The 16,228-nt window shown below is 40.1% G+C and overlaps 2 protein-coding genes across 2 annotated transcripts; one reads left to right on the top strand and one right to left on the bottom strand.

The window, feature by feature from the left end:
* Positions 1–1,873, bottom strand: LOC100682922 (protein SET-like). Its single transcript, XM_038586566.1, has one exon. The coding sequence runs from the start codon at positions 1,870–1,872 to the stop codon at positions 1,291–1,293; it is 582 nt and encodes a 193-aa protein (XP_038442494.1). The 5' UTR covers position 1,873; the 3' UTR covers positions 1–1,290.
* Positions 1,874–14,495: 12,622 nt separating this feature from the next.
* Positions 14,496–16,143, top strand: LOC100688940 (protein BEX1-like). The gene is made up of 3 exons (XM_038586565.1): positions 14,496–14,643; positions 15,053–15,133; positions 15,504–16,143. The coding sequence occupies exon 3, from the start codon at positions 15,509–15,511 to the stop codon at positions 15,893–15,895; it is 387 nt and encodes a 128-aa protein (XP_038442493.1). The 5' UTR covers positions 14,496–14,643; positions 15,053–15,133; positions 15,504–15,508; the 3' UTR covers positions 15,896–16,143.
* Positions 16,144–16,228: the final 85 nt, after the last annotated feature.

Genomic DNA, 16,228 nt, shown 5'->3' with positions numbered 1-16,228 from the left:
AGGACATATAAGAAAAACCCACAGCTAACATTATGGTTGCTGGCAAAAGAATGAATGCTTTCCTCTTATGAACAGGAACAAGACAAAGATGCCTGCTTTCACCACTTCTAGTCAACATTGTATTGGCGGTTCCGGACAGGACAATTAGGCAAAAAAAAACCCATGAAATCAAAAGTATCCAGATTGGAAAGGGAGAAATGAATCCATCTCTATTTGCAGGCAACAGGATCTTACACATAGGAAATCATTAAAAAATCCACAAGAAAGGTACCAGAAGTAATAAATGAATTCAAAGCTGCAGGGTATAAGATCAACACACAAAACCAGTAGTGTTTATATATACCGATGACAAACAATCTGAAAAGGAAATTAAGGAAAAATTCTATTTACAGTATCATCAAAAAAATACTTAGGAAGACATTTAACAAAAAAGTGTAAATCTTATACTCTGAAATTACAGAGAATTATTGAAATACAGTAAAGACCTAAGTAAATAGAAAGACATTCCATATTCATAGATTGGAGGATTAAATTGTTAAAACGGCAATATTTCTCAAAGAGATCTACAGATTCAATGCAATCTCTACCAAAAGCTTAATTACCTTTTATGAATAAATGAAAAAGTAGACTTTCAAATACATAATAGCATTACAAGGAACCTAGAATAACGAAAATAATCTTGTCAAAGAAGAACAAAGATGGAGGAATTACACTTCTTGATTTCAAATCTTAGTACAAGTCTATAATAATCAAAACAGGATGGTACTGGCAAAGGATATACACACAAGTCAATGGAATAGAATTGAAACTCCAGAAATAAGCCCATATATTATCGTCATTTGATTTTTAGAATGGCACCAAGATAATTTGATGGGGAAAAAAATCAAATTTTCAACAAATTGTACTGGGAGAACAGGATACCACTTGCAAGAGAATAAAGCTGAACTCTCACCATATACAAAAATTAACTCAAAATGAATCACAGACCTAAGTGTAAGAAACAAAACTATAAAACCCTTAGAAGAGAACATAAGCATAAATCTTTGTGACCTTAACTTAGACAATGGTTTCTTATATATGACATCAACAGCACAAAAAACATAATTAAAAATAAATAAATCAGGTATCTTCATCATCCATATCGGGAACCAAGTAGTACTGTAATGGATTTAGCCAAATATCATCTTTGATGACCTCTCCTAAGTCATCTGCACCTGCATCAGAATGGTCAGTAAACCAAGTGAAGAAGCTCTCTGGTTCCTCCTGCTGCCTCTTCCTGCTGGCTTTATTCTATGTTTGACTTGAACATTTCGTCAAATCCTTTCCAGATTTCCATTTGATTTCAGTGGACTTTGAGGATGGATCACCACTCTCATTCAGATGCAATTCTTTAGAGAGAACTTTATTTTCGAAGTAAGGATTTTCATCAAAATAAAAACCTGATTTAATATCTTCAAATTCTGTCACTTCAACTCTTGTCAAATAATGCATCGCCTCTTCATCCTCCTCCCCAAGCAGTGCAGACACTTGTGGATGGTTGACAAATGTTGTCACCCAAAAATTGGGGATTTGGGCCATCAATTCTGACCTCTTCTGAAAAAATGGTTGGCGGAGTTTGTTATATTTCTGTTCTAGTTTCAAAATCTCCTCACTGATTTGTTCATTAAGTCTGTCTATTTCATTTTGTACTTCATCAGTATGTTCAATTGCTTCTTGCTGTTCTTTTTCTGAGGTCTCCATGGTCCCGTGGTGGTTGGAGTGGAGCTCCTTTTTACTGACTTTGGCCTCCAAAGTCAAAGTGGCTCTGCTCCGCGGTTGGGGGGTGGGGAGGGAGCGGAGAGATGGAGAAGGGAAGGCGTAGAGTGAGGGCATAGACTTCCCCTCACGCCACTTGTGCGCAGGCGCGCTCGCGGGGGCCAGCTTCCTCCACTAGGCGCTCGCGGGTTCTCTCGCTCTCGCTCCCCCAGGTAGGCGCGCGCTGCCTTCGCTGCCTGACGACGAGGGTGGTGTTGGGGCGGCTAGTCTGCAGGGCTCCTGCTAATGGAGGGGAAGCGGCGGCGGCCGGTGGGCAGGCTGCTCGCTCGCCTGCCTCACTCACGCTTGGGTCAATTGGTTTTCAACAAAGTTGCCAAGATATCTCCTCACAGGGTATCTGTGATCTTCACCTCATGCACAAAAAAAAAAATAATTTGAAATTGATCATACACGTGAATATAAAACCTAAAACTATGGGGGCACCTGGGTGGCTCAGTGGTTGAGCATGTACCTTCAGCTCAGGGCGTGATCCCCGGGTCCTGGGACCAAGTCCCACATCGGGCTCCCCATGGGGAGCCTGTTTCTCCCTCTGCCTACGTCTCTGCCTCTCTCTGTGTGTCTCTCATGAATAAATAAATAAACCCTTTAAAAAAAAAACCCTAAAACTATGAAACTTTTTAATTATGAGGTGAGTAGTAAACTCTAGGATCTCACCATTACTGCTCTTGGTGTCTATCACGTTGAGTTTTGAAATGGTGTCTTAGATCATACTTCTGTAGACGAAAAGAAATCTTATGAGTTTTAAAGTATTTTATTACAAAATATAACCCAGAAACATAAAAAATGTAAACATTAGTGAAATAGTATAAGGTGAGCACTCTTAATAACCATAACTCAGATCAATAAATAAAACTTCCAGCCACCCCAGAAGCTCCTCTATATGCTCCATCCCTTTTAAAAAAAAAGATTTTATTTATTTATTCATGAGGGACACAGAGAGGCAGAGACATAGGCAGAGAGAGAAGCAGGCTCCCTGCGGGAATGCAATGTGAAACTGGATCCCAGATCCCAGAACCCTGGGATCACCACCTGAGACAAAGGCAGCTGCTAAACGACTGAGCCACCCAGGTGCCCCTATTTGCCCCATCCTAATTGAAGCTTCCCTTTTTTACCTTGAAAAGTAACCACTATCCTGACTTTTGCAGTAATCACATTCTTTGGTTTCTTTGTCCTTATCTTCCAAGTATGCATACCTAGACATTATAGTTTAGTCTTGCTCTTTAAAAATGTTTATATTTATTTAAGGTCCCTACTAATGTACAGATTTTTGCTCCATTTCTTTCTTTTTCTTGAAAATTATCTATGGAAGAACTTGAGCTGTTTGACTAGTAGACTTTCCCAGAGTCTAGATTTTCTAACTGCCTATTTACAGTTCCACCTGATCCTCTTTGTTAATTCCTGTAAGTTGGCAATGATATCCAAGAGAATAAAATATTGACTCTAACATTTTGCCCTTATCCAGATACCATTTGGTGACTAGGACCAACTTGACTTTCAAGTCTTCTGTTGATATTTTATAGTTATCTTTGAGATCCCATACTCTTAATATTAATTAATGCAACCATCCATGCTAGTTTGTCTAGTGGCTCTTTCTTGAAATGTCAGTCTTGTCTGATTCTCACCCCTTCCTTAGCCAGTAAGACTCTGTCTTTCTTCACTGTGACAGCCGAATTCATCATTATCCTGTTTCAGGTCCTTATGACCTTTTATCTGAACTATTAGGGCAGACAATTCTCTGATGTTCCTCCCTCTATCCTCTCCTCCTCCCCTTTTGAGAGATTTAAGTAAGGTGTTCAAGGTTACATAGCTGGTTAGTGTTCAATCAGGGATGGACACAAGTTTTAGAATGAGGACTGTCTTGGGACGCCTGGGTGGCTCAATGGTTGAGTGTCTGCCTTCAGTTCAGGGCGTGATCCTGGAGTTCTGGGATGGGGCTCCCTGCGGGAAACTAGACTGCTTCTCCCTCTGCCTATGTCTCTGCCTCTGTGTGTGTGTCTCTCATGAATAAATTTTTAAAAATCTTTAGAATGAGGACTGTCTGAAAATGTCCCTATGTTTTCTCCCACCTTTGTTCACTTAAGAGTTATTTTGGGGTGCACTTCACATGCCCAGCACTGCCTTATATGCTCTGAATGATAATGGCTAGGTCTCAGAGAAATGCACAACATTGGTGAAACATATACTGTCTCTGGTAGGCCAAATACCCTTTCACATGGGGCCATTTGGAGACAACTGAACAAAAGGGTGAACTGTCTGATCAATAGAAACTAGAACAAGTGGCTAGGTTGGCCTGAAATAGAGAAAATCTCAAGGAGGAAAAAGACCTTGACCTGGGCCTCAGAAAGTAGGAATGACCTAGTAGTAAGGTAGGAAAGAGAGAAAAGAACTATCTGACTGAACCCAAGCCCAGCCCTGTCTTTACCATTAATCACTCTATCCTGTCTCATGCTGCTTTGTGGGTACAAGTTCACTTGCTCCTCCTTAGAGGTGCTTGTCTATTAACAGTCTATGATTGCAAAGCAGGTTCAGTGCAAGCTCTTTATGATACGAAGTCAGGAAATATGTGCTCTGTACTTCCTCAAGGGCTTTCTCACTTATTTTCAGATAATAGAATCCAAATATATTAACATTTCTTTATGGAACTGTGGCATGTGATTTAAAATATAGGTTCCCCATTGACTCTACAGATCCATTCCTAAGCATCCATACTAAGGAAATTATCAGTGATGCTCACAAAAATAACTATAACAAAGTTATAACAAATATGAATGATCAAGTTATCTTTATACTATAATGATATTCACCCAGTTGATTGTTCTTAGATATGAATTAAAAAACCTTATGCTTTGCACTGAACTGAGTTGTGTGTGGATGTATTTCAGATAAATAAATGAACAACTTTGCCAAATTTTGACTTATAAGTGCCACCTTATTGCTATTACTCCTTTTAGCCAAGGTGGTTTATTTTCCCCAATAACAATTTTCCCCATTTTCTTCTTTTTTTAAAAAAGATTTTATTTATTTATTCATGAGAGACACACAGAGAGAGGCAGAGACACAGGCAGAGGGAGGAGAAGCAGGCTTCATGCAAGAAGCCCGATGCTGGACTCCATCCGATGTGGGACTCCATCCAGGGAATCCAGGATCACGCCCTGAGCCAAAGGCTGAGCCACCCAGGCATCCCAGCCCATCTTCTTCTAAGTAATAAGATTCTTTTCCCCAAAGTTTTCAAAGAACTCTTTTTTTTTTTTTCAAAGAACTCTTGATCACTGAACTAGAAACTAACATTCCCCAGCCTCCCTTGCAGCCAAGGCTGTCTTTGTGCCCAAATTCTTTGCAATGAAATATGAGATGTGGGATTTTTTCTTTCTTTTTCTTTAATCAAGTTATATATTTATGTACTTATTTTTAATTAATCTTTTTATTTTAATTCCAGTATAGTTAACATAATGTTATACTAGTTTCAAATGTACAATATAATGATTCAACACTTTCATACATCACCTGGTGTTCATCACAACACACGTGCACTCCTTAATCCCCACCACCTATTCACTCATCCCTCCACCTACCTCCCCTCTGGTAACTATCTGTTTGTTCTCTAAATTAAGAGTCTGTTTCTTGGTTTCTCTTTCTCTCTCTTTCTCTCTTTTTCCCCTCTGCTCATTTGTTTTGTTTCTTAAATTCCACATATGAGTGAAATCATATAGTATTTATCTTTCTCTGAAGGACTTATTTCACTTAGCATTGTTTCCCTAGCTTCATGTTATTGTAAATGGCAAGATTTCATTCCTTTTTGTGTATGAATAATATTCCATTGTATATACAGGATATTTTTCTTGTTTTACAGAACTCACTTATACTAATAGGCAATGATTTGTTTAAGGCAACTAATCTGTATTTTTCATTTTTTGCTTATATTTTTGCTCATGTTTTTCAATTACTTTACTTATATTTGTTTTACTATAATTAATATCCTTATGTGTAAATCTCCAAACACATGTATGATTTTTTTAAGTATGTTGGAATGTAAACAATTAAATTATTACATCAAATAGTATGAGCATTTCTAAGACTTTGTTTTTTCTTTTTTTAATTTAAATTCCATTTGCCAACATATAGTACATCATTAGTTTCAGATGTAGTTTTCAATAATTCATCGGTTGTATATAACATCCAATGTTCATCACATCACATGCCCTTTTTAATGCCCATCACCCAGTTACCCCATTCCCCCACACACCTCCTCTCATTTCTAAGACTTTTAATAATTACTGTCAAATAGCTCTCCAGAAAGAATATACCAAATTACATCCCCACCAATAGTGTGAGAATTTTTTTGTAAGTTTAACAATTTACCATAATAAAGATGATGTTAGTTTGTTTTGCCTTAAGGGAACTTTTAGTTTTTTATATATTTTTTGTATATTTTTTATTGGAGTTCGATTTGCCAACATTTAGCATAACACCCAATGTTCATCCCGTCAAGTGCTGCCTTCAGTGCCAGACACCCAGTCACCCCATCTGCCGACCCACCTCCCTTTCCACTACCCCTTGTTCATTTCCCAGAGTTAGGAGTCTCTCATGTTCTGTCACCCTCTCTGATTTTTCCACTCATTTTCTCTCCTTTCCCGTATAATCCCATTCACTATTTTTTATGTTCCCCGTATGAGTGAAACCATATGTTTGTCCTTCTCTGATTGACTTACTTCACTCAGCATAATATCCTCCAGTTCTATCTACGCTGAAGCAAATTGTGGGTATTCGTCGTTTCTAATGGCTGAGGAATATTCCATTGTATATATAAACCACATCTTCTTTTTTTTATAAATTTATTTTTTATTGGGATCCCTGGGTGGCGCAGCGGTTTGGCGCCTGCCTTTGGCCCAGGGCGCGATCCTGGAGACCCGGGATCGAATCCCACATCGGGCTCCCGGTGCATGGAGCCTGCTTCTCCCTCTGCCTGTGTCTCTGCCTCTCTCTCTCTCACTGTGTGCCTATCATAAATAAATAAAAAAAAAAAATTAAAAAAAAAAAAAAAATTTATTTTTTATTGGTGTTCAATTTGCCAACATATAGAATAACACCCAGGGCTCATCCCGTCAAGTGCCCACCTCAGTGTCCATCACCCAGTCACCCCCACCCCCCGCCCCACCTCCCTTTCCACCACCCCTAGTTCGTTTCCCAGAGTTAGGAGTCTTTCATGTTCTGTCTCCCTTTCTGATATTTCCCACTCATTTTTTCTCCTTTCCCCTTTATTCCCTTTCACTATATTCCCCAAATGAATGAGACCATATAATGTTTGTCCTTCTCCGATTGACTTATTTCACTCAGCATAATACCCTCCAGTTCCATCCACGTTGAAGCAAATGGTGGGTATTTGTCATTTCTAATGGCTGAGTAATATTCCATTGTATACATAGACCACATCTTCTTTATCCATTCATCTTTCAGTGGACACCAAGGCTCCTTCCACAGTTTGGCTATTGTGGACATTGCTGCTATAAACATTGGGGTGCTTGTGGCTTGGCTTTTCACTGCATCTGTATCTTTGGGGTAAATCCCCAGCAGTGCAATTGCTGGGTCGAAGAGTAGCTCTATTTTTAACTCTTTGAGGAACCCCCACACAGTTTTCCAGAGTGGCTGTACCAGTTCACATTCCCACCAACAGTGCAAGAGGGTTCCCCTTTCTTCACATCCTCTCCAACACTTGTTGTTTCCTGCCTTGTTAATTTTCCCCATTCTCACTGGGGTGAGGTGGTATCTCATTGTGGTTTTGATTTGTATTTCCCTGATGGCAAGTGATGCAGAGCATTTTCTCATGTGCTCATTGGCCATGTGTATGTCTTCTTTGGTGAAATTTCTGTTCATGTCTTTTGCCCATTTCATGATTGGATTGTTTGTTTCTTTGCTGTTGAGTTTAATAAATTCTTTATAGATCTTGGATACTAGCTTAAGGGAACTTTTAAATAAAGTATAAAATACGTATGTAGGGATGCGTGGGTGGCTCAGAGATTGAGCATCTGCTTTCAGCTCAGGGCAGGATCCTAGAGTCCCAGGATCGAGGAGTCCCACATTGGGCTCCCTGCATGGAGCTTGCTTCTCCTCCCTCTGCCTATGTCTCTGCCTCTCTCTCTCTCTCTCTGTGTCTCTTGTGAATAAATAAATAAAATCTTTAAAAAAGAAAATAATAAAAAAATAAATACATATGTAAAAGTGACCAAATCATGAGTACCTAGCTCAGTGACATTTTACAAACTAAAACCATTTAAGCAGTACTTTAAAGAAAATGTAAGAAAAACCCCCAGACCATAACCAACACTGTAGAAACTCTGTTCCACTCATTATTCAAGGATACCACTACCTTGAATTCTAACATCAAAGTTTTGCCTTTGTTTAAACTCATAAAACTCATATACATTACTCTTTTTCACTTTGGCTTATTTATCTCAACATTATCTTTACGGTATTCATCCATACTGCATGTAGTTGTAATTTGTACATTTTTATTACTGAGTAACTTCCCACTGTGTAAATATACGATTTATTTATATATTTTCCTGATGAAGAACATGTGGGTATGTGCTAAATTCTGGCAACATAAAAAGTATTATAAACGTATGAGTAAATGTTTGGTAAACCAATGCACACATTGGTTTATGGGTATAACTAGAGTGAGATTGCTTGGTCGTAAAGTATGCATATGTTCACCTTTGTATATTGTACCAAAGAGTTTTCCTAAGTGGTAGGGCAAGTTCCTGTTGTACCACATAAACACTTGACACTTTCTGTCTTTATTGTTTTAGACATTTTGTTTGTCTGGGGAGGGGGGTTAGTAGTATGACATGCTGGTTTTAACTTGTATTTCTCTGTAAACTAATGAAGTTGAACATATTCTATGAATTTATTAGCCATTAGGATATTCTGTTTTTTGAAGTGCTGTTTTAAGGTGTTTGCCCATTTTTTAATTGGATTGTCTCTTTTTAAAACTAATTTGTAAGAATTCTTTATACATTATATATATGAGCCATTTGTCAAATATATGCGTTCCTTATATCTTTTCCTAGTTTGTGGCTTGCGTCCTTATTCTTTTAACGGTGTTTTTTGATGAACAGAAATTTCTGGTATTAATAAAGTGCAATTTACAATCATTTTTATCCTTCATAATTAGTGCTTTTTGCGTCCTCTTTAAGATTACTGCCTATTCAAGGGAAACAAAAGCAAAAATGAACTCTTTGGACTTGATGAATATAAACACATTCTGCACAACGAAGGAAACAATAAACAAAACTAAAAGGCAGCCTAAAGAATGGAAAAAGATACTTGCAAATGACATAACAGATAAAGGGTTAGTATCGAACATCTATAAAGAACTTACCAAACTCAACATCCAAAAAACAAATAATCCAGTTAAGAAATGGGCAGAGGATATGAATAACACTTTTCCAGAGAAGACATCCAGGTGGCTAACAAACACATGAAAAGATGCTCAACATCACTTACCATCAGAGAAATACAAATCAAAACCACGATGAGATACCACTTGACATCTGTCAGAATGTCTAAAATTAACAACACAGGAGACAACAGATGTTGGTGAAGATGTGGAGAAAATGGAACTCTCTTGCAGTATTGGTGGGAATGTAAACTGGTGCAGCCACCCTGGAAAACAGTATGGATCTTCCTCAAAAAAGTTAAAAATAAAACTACCCTATGATCCAGCAATTGCACTATTAGATATTTACCCAAAGGATACAAAAAAAAAAAAACCAAGATTCCAAGGGATACATGCACCCAATATTCAAAGCAGTATTATCAACAATTGCCAAACTAAAGAAAGAACCCAAATGTCCACCAACGATGAATGGATAAAGAAGATGTGGTATATATACACAATGGAATATTACTCAGCCATCAAAAAGAATGATATCTTGCCATTGGCGAGTAGGGGATGGAGCTGGAATGTATTATGCTAGGCAAAAATAAGTCAGAGAAAGACATATGATTTTATTTATATGTAGAATTTAAGAAACAAAAGAGATGAACATATGGGGGGGGGAGAGAGAGAAACAAACCATAAGAGATTCTTAAATACAGAGAACAAACTGAGGGGTGATGGAGGGACATGGGTGGGGAATGGGATAGATGGGTCTTTGGTATTAAGGAGGGGACTTCAGGGACGCCTGGGTCGCCCAGTCAATTAAGTGTCTGGCTTTGGCTCAGGTCATGATCTGAGGGGTTCTGAGATCAAGCCCCATATTGAGCTCCCTGCTCAGCAGGGAGTCTGCTACTCTCCCTCTCCCTCTGCCCCCATCCCTACTCGTGTGTACTCTCTTTCTCAAATAAATAAGTAAAATCTTTTTTTTTTTATTTTTTTTATTATTTTTTATTTTTTTATTTATTTTTTTTATTTTTATTTTTTTTATTATTTTTTTATTTTTTTTTATTGTTTTTTTATTTTTTTTATTTTTTTTTTAAGTAAAATCTTTTTTTAAAAGACTTTATTTATTTATTCATGAGAGACACAAAGACAGAGAGGTGGAGACATGGGCAGAGAGAGAACCAGGCTCCACGCAGGGAGCCCGATGTGGGACTCGATGTGGGAATCCGGGATCACACCCCAGGCAGAAGGCAGGCACTCAACCGCTGAGCCACCCAGGTGTCCCTAAATAAGTGAAATCTTAAAAAAAAAAAAAAGAAAAGAAAAGAGGGCATTTGATATGATGAGCGCTGGGTGTTATATATAACTAATGAATCACTGAATTCTACTCCTGAAACCAACACTGCACTGTATGTTAACTAACTAGAATTTAAAATTTTATTTATTTATTAATGAGAGACAGAGAGAGAGAGAGAGAGAGAGAGAGAGAGAGAGAGAGGCAGAGCCATAGGCAGAGGCAGAAGCAGGCTCCATGCAGGAAGCCCGATGTGGGACTCCATCCCAGGACAACGGGACCACGCCCTGAGCCAAAGGCTGGCACTCAACCGCTGTGCCACCCAGGCGTCTCAACTAACTAGAATTTAAATAAAAAATTGAAAAAAGGACAGCCCCGGTGGCTCAGCGGTTTGGCGCTGCCTTTAGCCTGGAGTGTGATCCTGGAGACCTGGGATCGAGTCCCACGTTGGGCTCCCTGCATGGAGCCTGCTTCTCCCTCTGCCTCTCTCTCTTTCTCTCTCTCTCTGTCATGAATAAATAAATAAAATTTCAAAATAGGTTTAAAAAATTTTTTGAAAAAAAGAAAGGGCAGCCTGGGTGGCTCAGCGGTTTAGCGCCGCCTTCAGCCCAGGGCCTGATCCTGGAGACCTGGGATCAAGTCCCACGTCAGGCTCCCTGCATGGAGCCTGCTTCTCCGTCTGCCTGTGTCTCTGCCTCTCTCTGTGTGTCTCTCGTGAATAAATAAATAAAATCTTTTTAAAAATTTTTAAAAATTAAAAAAATAAAAATAAAAAAATTTAAAAATTTTAAATTGAAAAAGAGAAGAATACTGCCTATTCCAAAGTTAAGAAGATAATTTCCTCTGTGTTCTTGTCATTCCTGTAGAATGATATTTTCACCTTTCCCATTTAGATCTGCAATTCATTGGGAGTTTATTTAGTGTATTACTTAGGGTAGAGTTGACATACATTTTTTCACATATGGATACCCAACTGATCTGCTACCACCACTTCTTAGGAAAAAAATCCTTTCCCCATTTGACTATAGTGTCACCTTTGCCATAAATCAAGCAACAGTATGTGTAGGTATGTTTCACAGGTCTGTACATGCATGAGTATGTAAATTCATCTTTGAGACAATATCACATTATTTATTCATAATTTACTCACTGTAGCATTGTATTAAATTTGGTATCTACTGGTGAAAGTTTTGGTGCTCCCTTCTTCAGGGTTCTTTTGGCTACATTTTTTTTTTGTATTTTCACATATATAGTTGGAATCTGCCTGTCAACAAAAAATAACTGACTGGGATCTTTATATGGATTGCATTGAGTTCATAGATCAATTTGGGAATAATTGACAACCTTAAAATATTGAGTCTTTCAATACATGAACCCAGTATATATCTATCCTTATTTAGGTCTTCTTTAATGTTTCTCAAAATTATTTTATAATTCTTAGTGTAATGGTCTTGCAAGTATTTAATTAGATTTATTTTGATTATTAATCAACTTTATTGGATATAATTTACATGCAATAAGATGCATACATTTTAACTATACAGTTCAATGTTTTCAACAAATGTATTCACCAATGGAGTCACTACCCCATCAAGACACAGAGCATTTCCCTCACCTGAGAAAGTTCTGTTACTCCTCCTTTAAACTCAGAAAAATTCCAACCTTCAAGCCAGGCAAACACTGATTTCATCCAATTTATATCAATATTAACTAGTTTTGCCTCTTCCAAAACTTCATATAAATGGAATCAAACAGAATGCAGTCTTTTGTGTCTGATATCTTTCCCTGAGTATAATATGTTTTTTGGGATTTATCTATGTTATTGCTTCTACCAGTAGTTTGTTCCTTTTTGTTGCTCTGTAGTACCCTAACACATGAATACATCACAATGTTTATACATTTACTTGTTGATGGACATTTGGATTGTATCCACTTCGTGGCTATCTAGATGAAATTGCCATGAACATTCCTACACAAATCTTTTTGAGGAAATATGGTTTAAATTCTGTTTGGGAAGATTCCTGAGAGTGGAATTTCTTGGACATATGGTAAGTATAAATTTAACTTTTTAAGCAACTATCAAAAAGTCTTTCAAAGTGGTTGAACTTCTCATCAGCAACAAATGAGGAATGAGATTTCCAGTTTTTCCATATCTTCAAAATATCTTTTAGATATCTGTGCATATCTGACAATCTAGGATTATCAGACTTTTTAATTTTATCAATTCTGATGGTCATGTTGTGGTAATTCATTGTTTATATTTGTTTGCTTGTTTTATATTTTCCTGGTGATTAATGACATCAAGCAGCTTTCCATGAGCTCTTTGGTGATTTGTACATGTACTTTAGTGAAATGCTTATTGAAATCTTTTGATCATTTTTCATTGCATTGTTTGCCTTATTTTGAATTTTAGAAGGTCTTTATATATCTGCTGGATATAAACTTTTTTGGTTACACATATTGATGAGCTTCCCACGTCATTTTCTTTTTTTTAAGGTTTTTTTTTAAAGGATTTTTAAATTTATTTGAGAAAGAGAGTGAGAGAGAGCACAAATAGGGGAAGTGGTAGAGGGAGAGGGAGAAGCAGGCTCCCCACTGAGCAGGGAACCCAATGGGGGGCTCCATCCCAGGACCGAGATCAGGACCTGAGCCTGAGCCGAAGGCAGACGCTTAATGAACTGAGCTATTCAGGAGCCCCTCATTTTCTTAACCATATCTTTCACAGAGCAGAAGCTTTTAATTTTAAATTCAGTGTCTATGTATACTCCATTACTACACTACCTTTATTACTACAACCTCAGTCTGGAAATCAGATAATATAGTTTTCCACATCTGTGCTGTTTTTTCAAAATCATTGTCTATACTAGGTCCTTTTCATTTCCATATAAATTTGGGGTAATTTTGTCAAGTTATACAAAGAAGCCTGCTAAAATTTTTATTTTTACTACACTAAATTTATAGATGAATTTGGAGAGAATTGATAGTTTAACAGTACTAAGTTTCCTAATCCTGGACCTTCATGTATTTTACATTAATCTTTATATTGTATCTTTACATCTGTATCTATCCAAAACACATTTTCAATTTCCAATTGTTCATCACTAGCATACAGGAATACAATGGAGTTTTTTTTATATCCATCTATAGCTGCAACTCCACTGAATTAAAGTACTAGTTCTATAGTACATTTATTGTAGATACGTTAGGATTCTCTAAATCATGTGATTTGCAAATAAAGACCTACATATTACCTTTTGAGCCTGAAATTTGTTAAGGAATTTTCATTGCTGGTGTTTTAATTCTGAAAATTCATTAAGACTCTGGGGCACTACTGACTCGTTAGCTCACCCTATGGAAGGGCCTCATGTGTCTGGGAGCCCCTAACAAGAGGAGCCATCAGCTGCCGTGTTTTCTTCCAAGTTCTAAAAAAAGACGCTGCCTGTAGAGTCTATATTTATATAGTGACTTAGCAGAAGAAACAGGTGGTTGGGTTTTTGTCCTCAACTTTAATTTTAAAATTAAAATATAGTTTCTTTAAAAAAAGTATATTGTTTTGGGGGGGGCTTAATATAAAAGGAACAAAACAGATACTAAGAATTCTTAAAAATCCACTCTCCTGACTCTTTTTCCTGACACATCTCTTCTATGCATCTTAGTGGAGGGAAAATGGAGAGCACTGGCAGCAGACAGCACAGCAAGTGGAAGAAAGCATATTCTTGGAGCAGAGGATAGGAAGAGGCAAGTCCCCAGAGAAAAACTGGGAATGGCCAACAGGCCCCTGAGAAAATATTGCCCTTCCCCAGCAGGCAGAGAAAGGCCCAGGAATACACAAAGGGAGAGTCACAGAGCCCAGGCTGGTGCTGCTTAAGAAGGACGCGGCAGCAGAGGCGAGCTGTGCTAGCGGCCCCGCCGAACGCCACCTCGCGGGCAGCAGCCCACACGGCAGGGGGGCGGTGCCCCGAGCAGTGACGAAGGCCTCACGTGACCCGCCAACGCTGACTCGCGCGCCTCGCTGTAGCGCCAGACCCGGCCTTCGCTCGCTCGCTCGCTCGCTCGCTCGCTCGCCCGCCCGCTCGTCGGTACCTGCTCCCGGTGGCCCTGAAGGCGGCGGACCAGGGGCGGCCCCAAAGAGTAGGAGGCGGAGGGGGAGCAGGTAAGGGACCCGGCGGACGGGGAGCGATCCCTGGGCTTGGTGTGGGAGAGCCCACACGGGCCGCGGAGCCCACCGGGGTGCCGCAGCCCCGGGGCGAAGCGGCGGGGGGACCGCAGCCTCCCGCCCCACCGCGGCCCGCGTTTGGCTGCAGAAAATGGTAGGCGGAGCGCCGGGCTGTGGTGAGGCGCTGACCCTTCGGCATCACCTGCCTCTCGCCCCGCCCCGCCCCGCACCGCGCCGCGCCGGTCCTTCTTGGTGTAGAAAATGGTGGTCAGCGCGGGGGATGGGGCGGCTGGGGGTGGGGGTGGGGGCAGGGCCGTGGGGGGCCCGTGAGGGGCTGGGTAGCGTCGGGTCCGCGCGAAGCGTTCGGCCGCCGCAGCCCCCCTGCTGCCACCCCGGCCCTCTGCAGGTGTGCTGGTCCAAGTGTTGCGGCGGCGCACTCGCGGCGAGAATCCGGAGGAGGAGGAGGAGACTGCAAGGATAGGCCCAGGTCGGTGTGGGGGACAGTAGAGGGGGCGTGCGGGGAACGTGTGGAAAACCCTGAGGCCCCAAATTCCCTACCCCTCCCCCCGCCCCAGCGCGTCCTCCATCTTGGTGCCTGCAGAGGCCTGGGAAGGGATCGGCAGGGAAAATGGTGGGCTTTGGGTGGGGGGGGGGGGCGGGGAGGGGAGCGACGGGGGCGGGAGGGGGGCTCGGACCGGGGGCCCCCTGGAGGGCGTAGGGAGCCTCTCAGGTGGGAAAATGAAATTTTAAAAAACTGAAGAGATCCAGGGCTTTGAATCTTGGAATGTGCATAGTAGGGCCTCTGTCCTCGGTGCTGATCAGCCCACTAAGAAAATCATTGCTCTTTTGTCTTTTAGGAGCAATGGCGTCCAAAGAGAAACAAGTGGTGAAAAGTGTCAACATGGAAAGTGCCCAGCAGGAAAACGAAAAGAAGAATGAAAAGGAGCAAGTTGCTAATAAAGGAGAGTCCTTAGCCCTCCCTTTGGAAGCTGGAGAATATTGTGTGCCTCGAGTAAATCGTAGGCGGTTCCGTGTTAGGCAGCCCATCCTGCAGTATAGGTGGGATGTGATTCAGTGGCCTGGAGAACCACAGGGAAGGATGAGAGAAGAGAATATGGAAAGGATTGGGGAGGAGATGAGACAGCTGATGGAAAAGCTGAGGGAAAAGCAATTGAGTCATAGTCTGCGGGCAGTTAGCACTGACCCTCCTCACCATGACCATCATGATGAGTTTTGCCTTATGCCTTGAATCCTGACGTTTTCCCTGAAGTTAAATAGGAAGGCACACCTGCTTCCTAAATTTACATGTTCTCAATGTACCTTTGTTGTAAACCTTTTAGTGTTATATGTCTCTTATGGGCCTCCTATGACCAGCTTCTAATTGAATGTTGTATTTTGACCCAATCTGTAAGATTCTGTCAGCAGGGGAGTTTTACCCTATTGCATGGCAAGATGTTCATTATATATTGTGGAGTTAATAAAGCAGTTTAAAAGACATTCTCTGTATTCTGTTACTTCAAATCTTCTAGATTTTATATATGAACAAACAGTCTAAGTATATAAAATAAAAAGTTAACATGTT

The sequence above is a fragment of the Canis lupus genome, chromosome X, assembly GCF_011100685.1.
Source record: "Canis lupus familiaris isolate Mischka breed German Shepherd chromosome X, alternate assembly UU_Cfam_GSD_1.0, whole genome shotgun sequence".
Classification (NCBI taxonomy): domain Eukaryota; kingdom Metazoa; phylum Chordata; class Mammalia; order Carnivora; family Canidae; genus Canis; species Canis lupus.
Note: the sequence above shows the minus strand (reverse complement) of the source record. Positions and strands in the feature narration are given on the sequence as shown.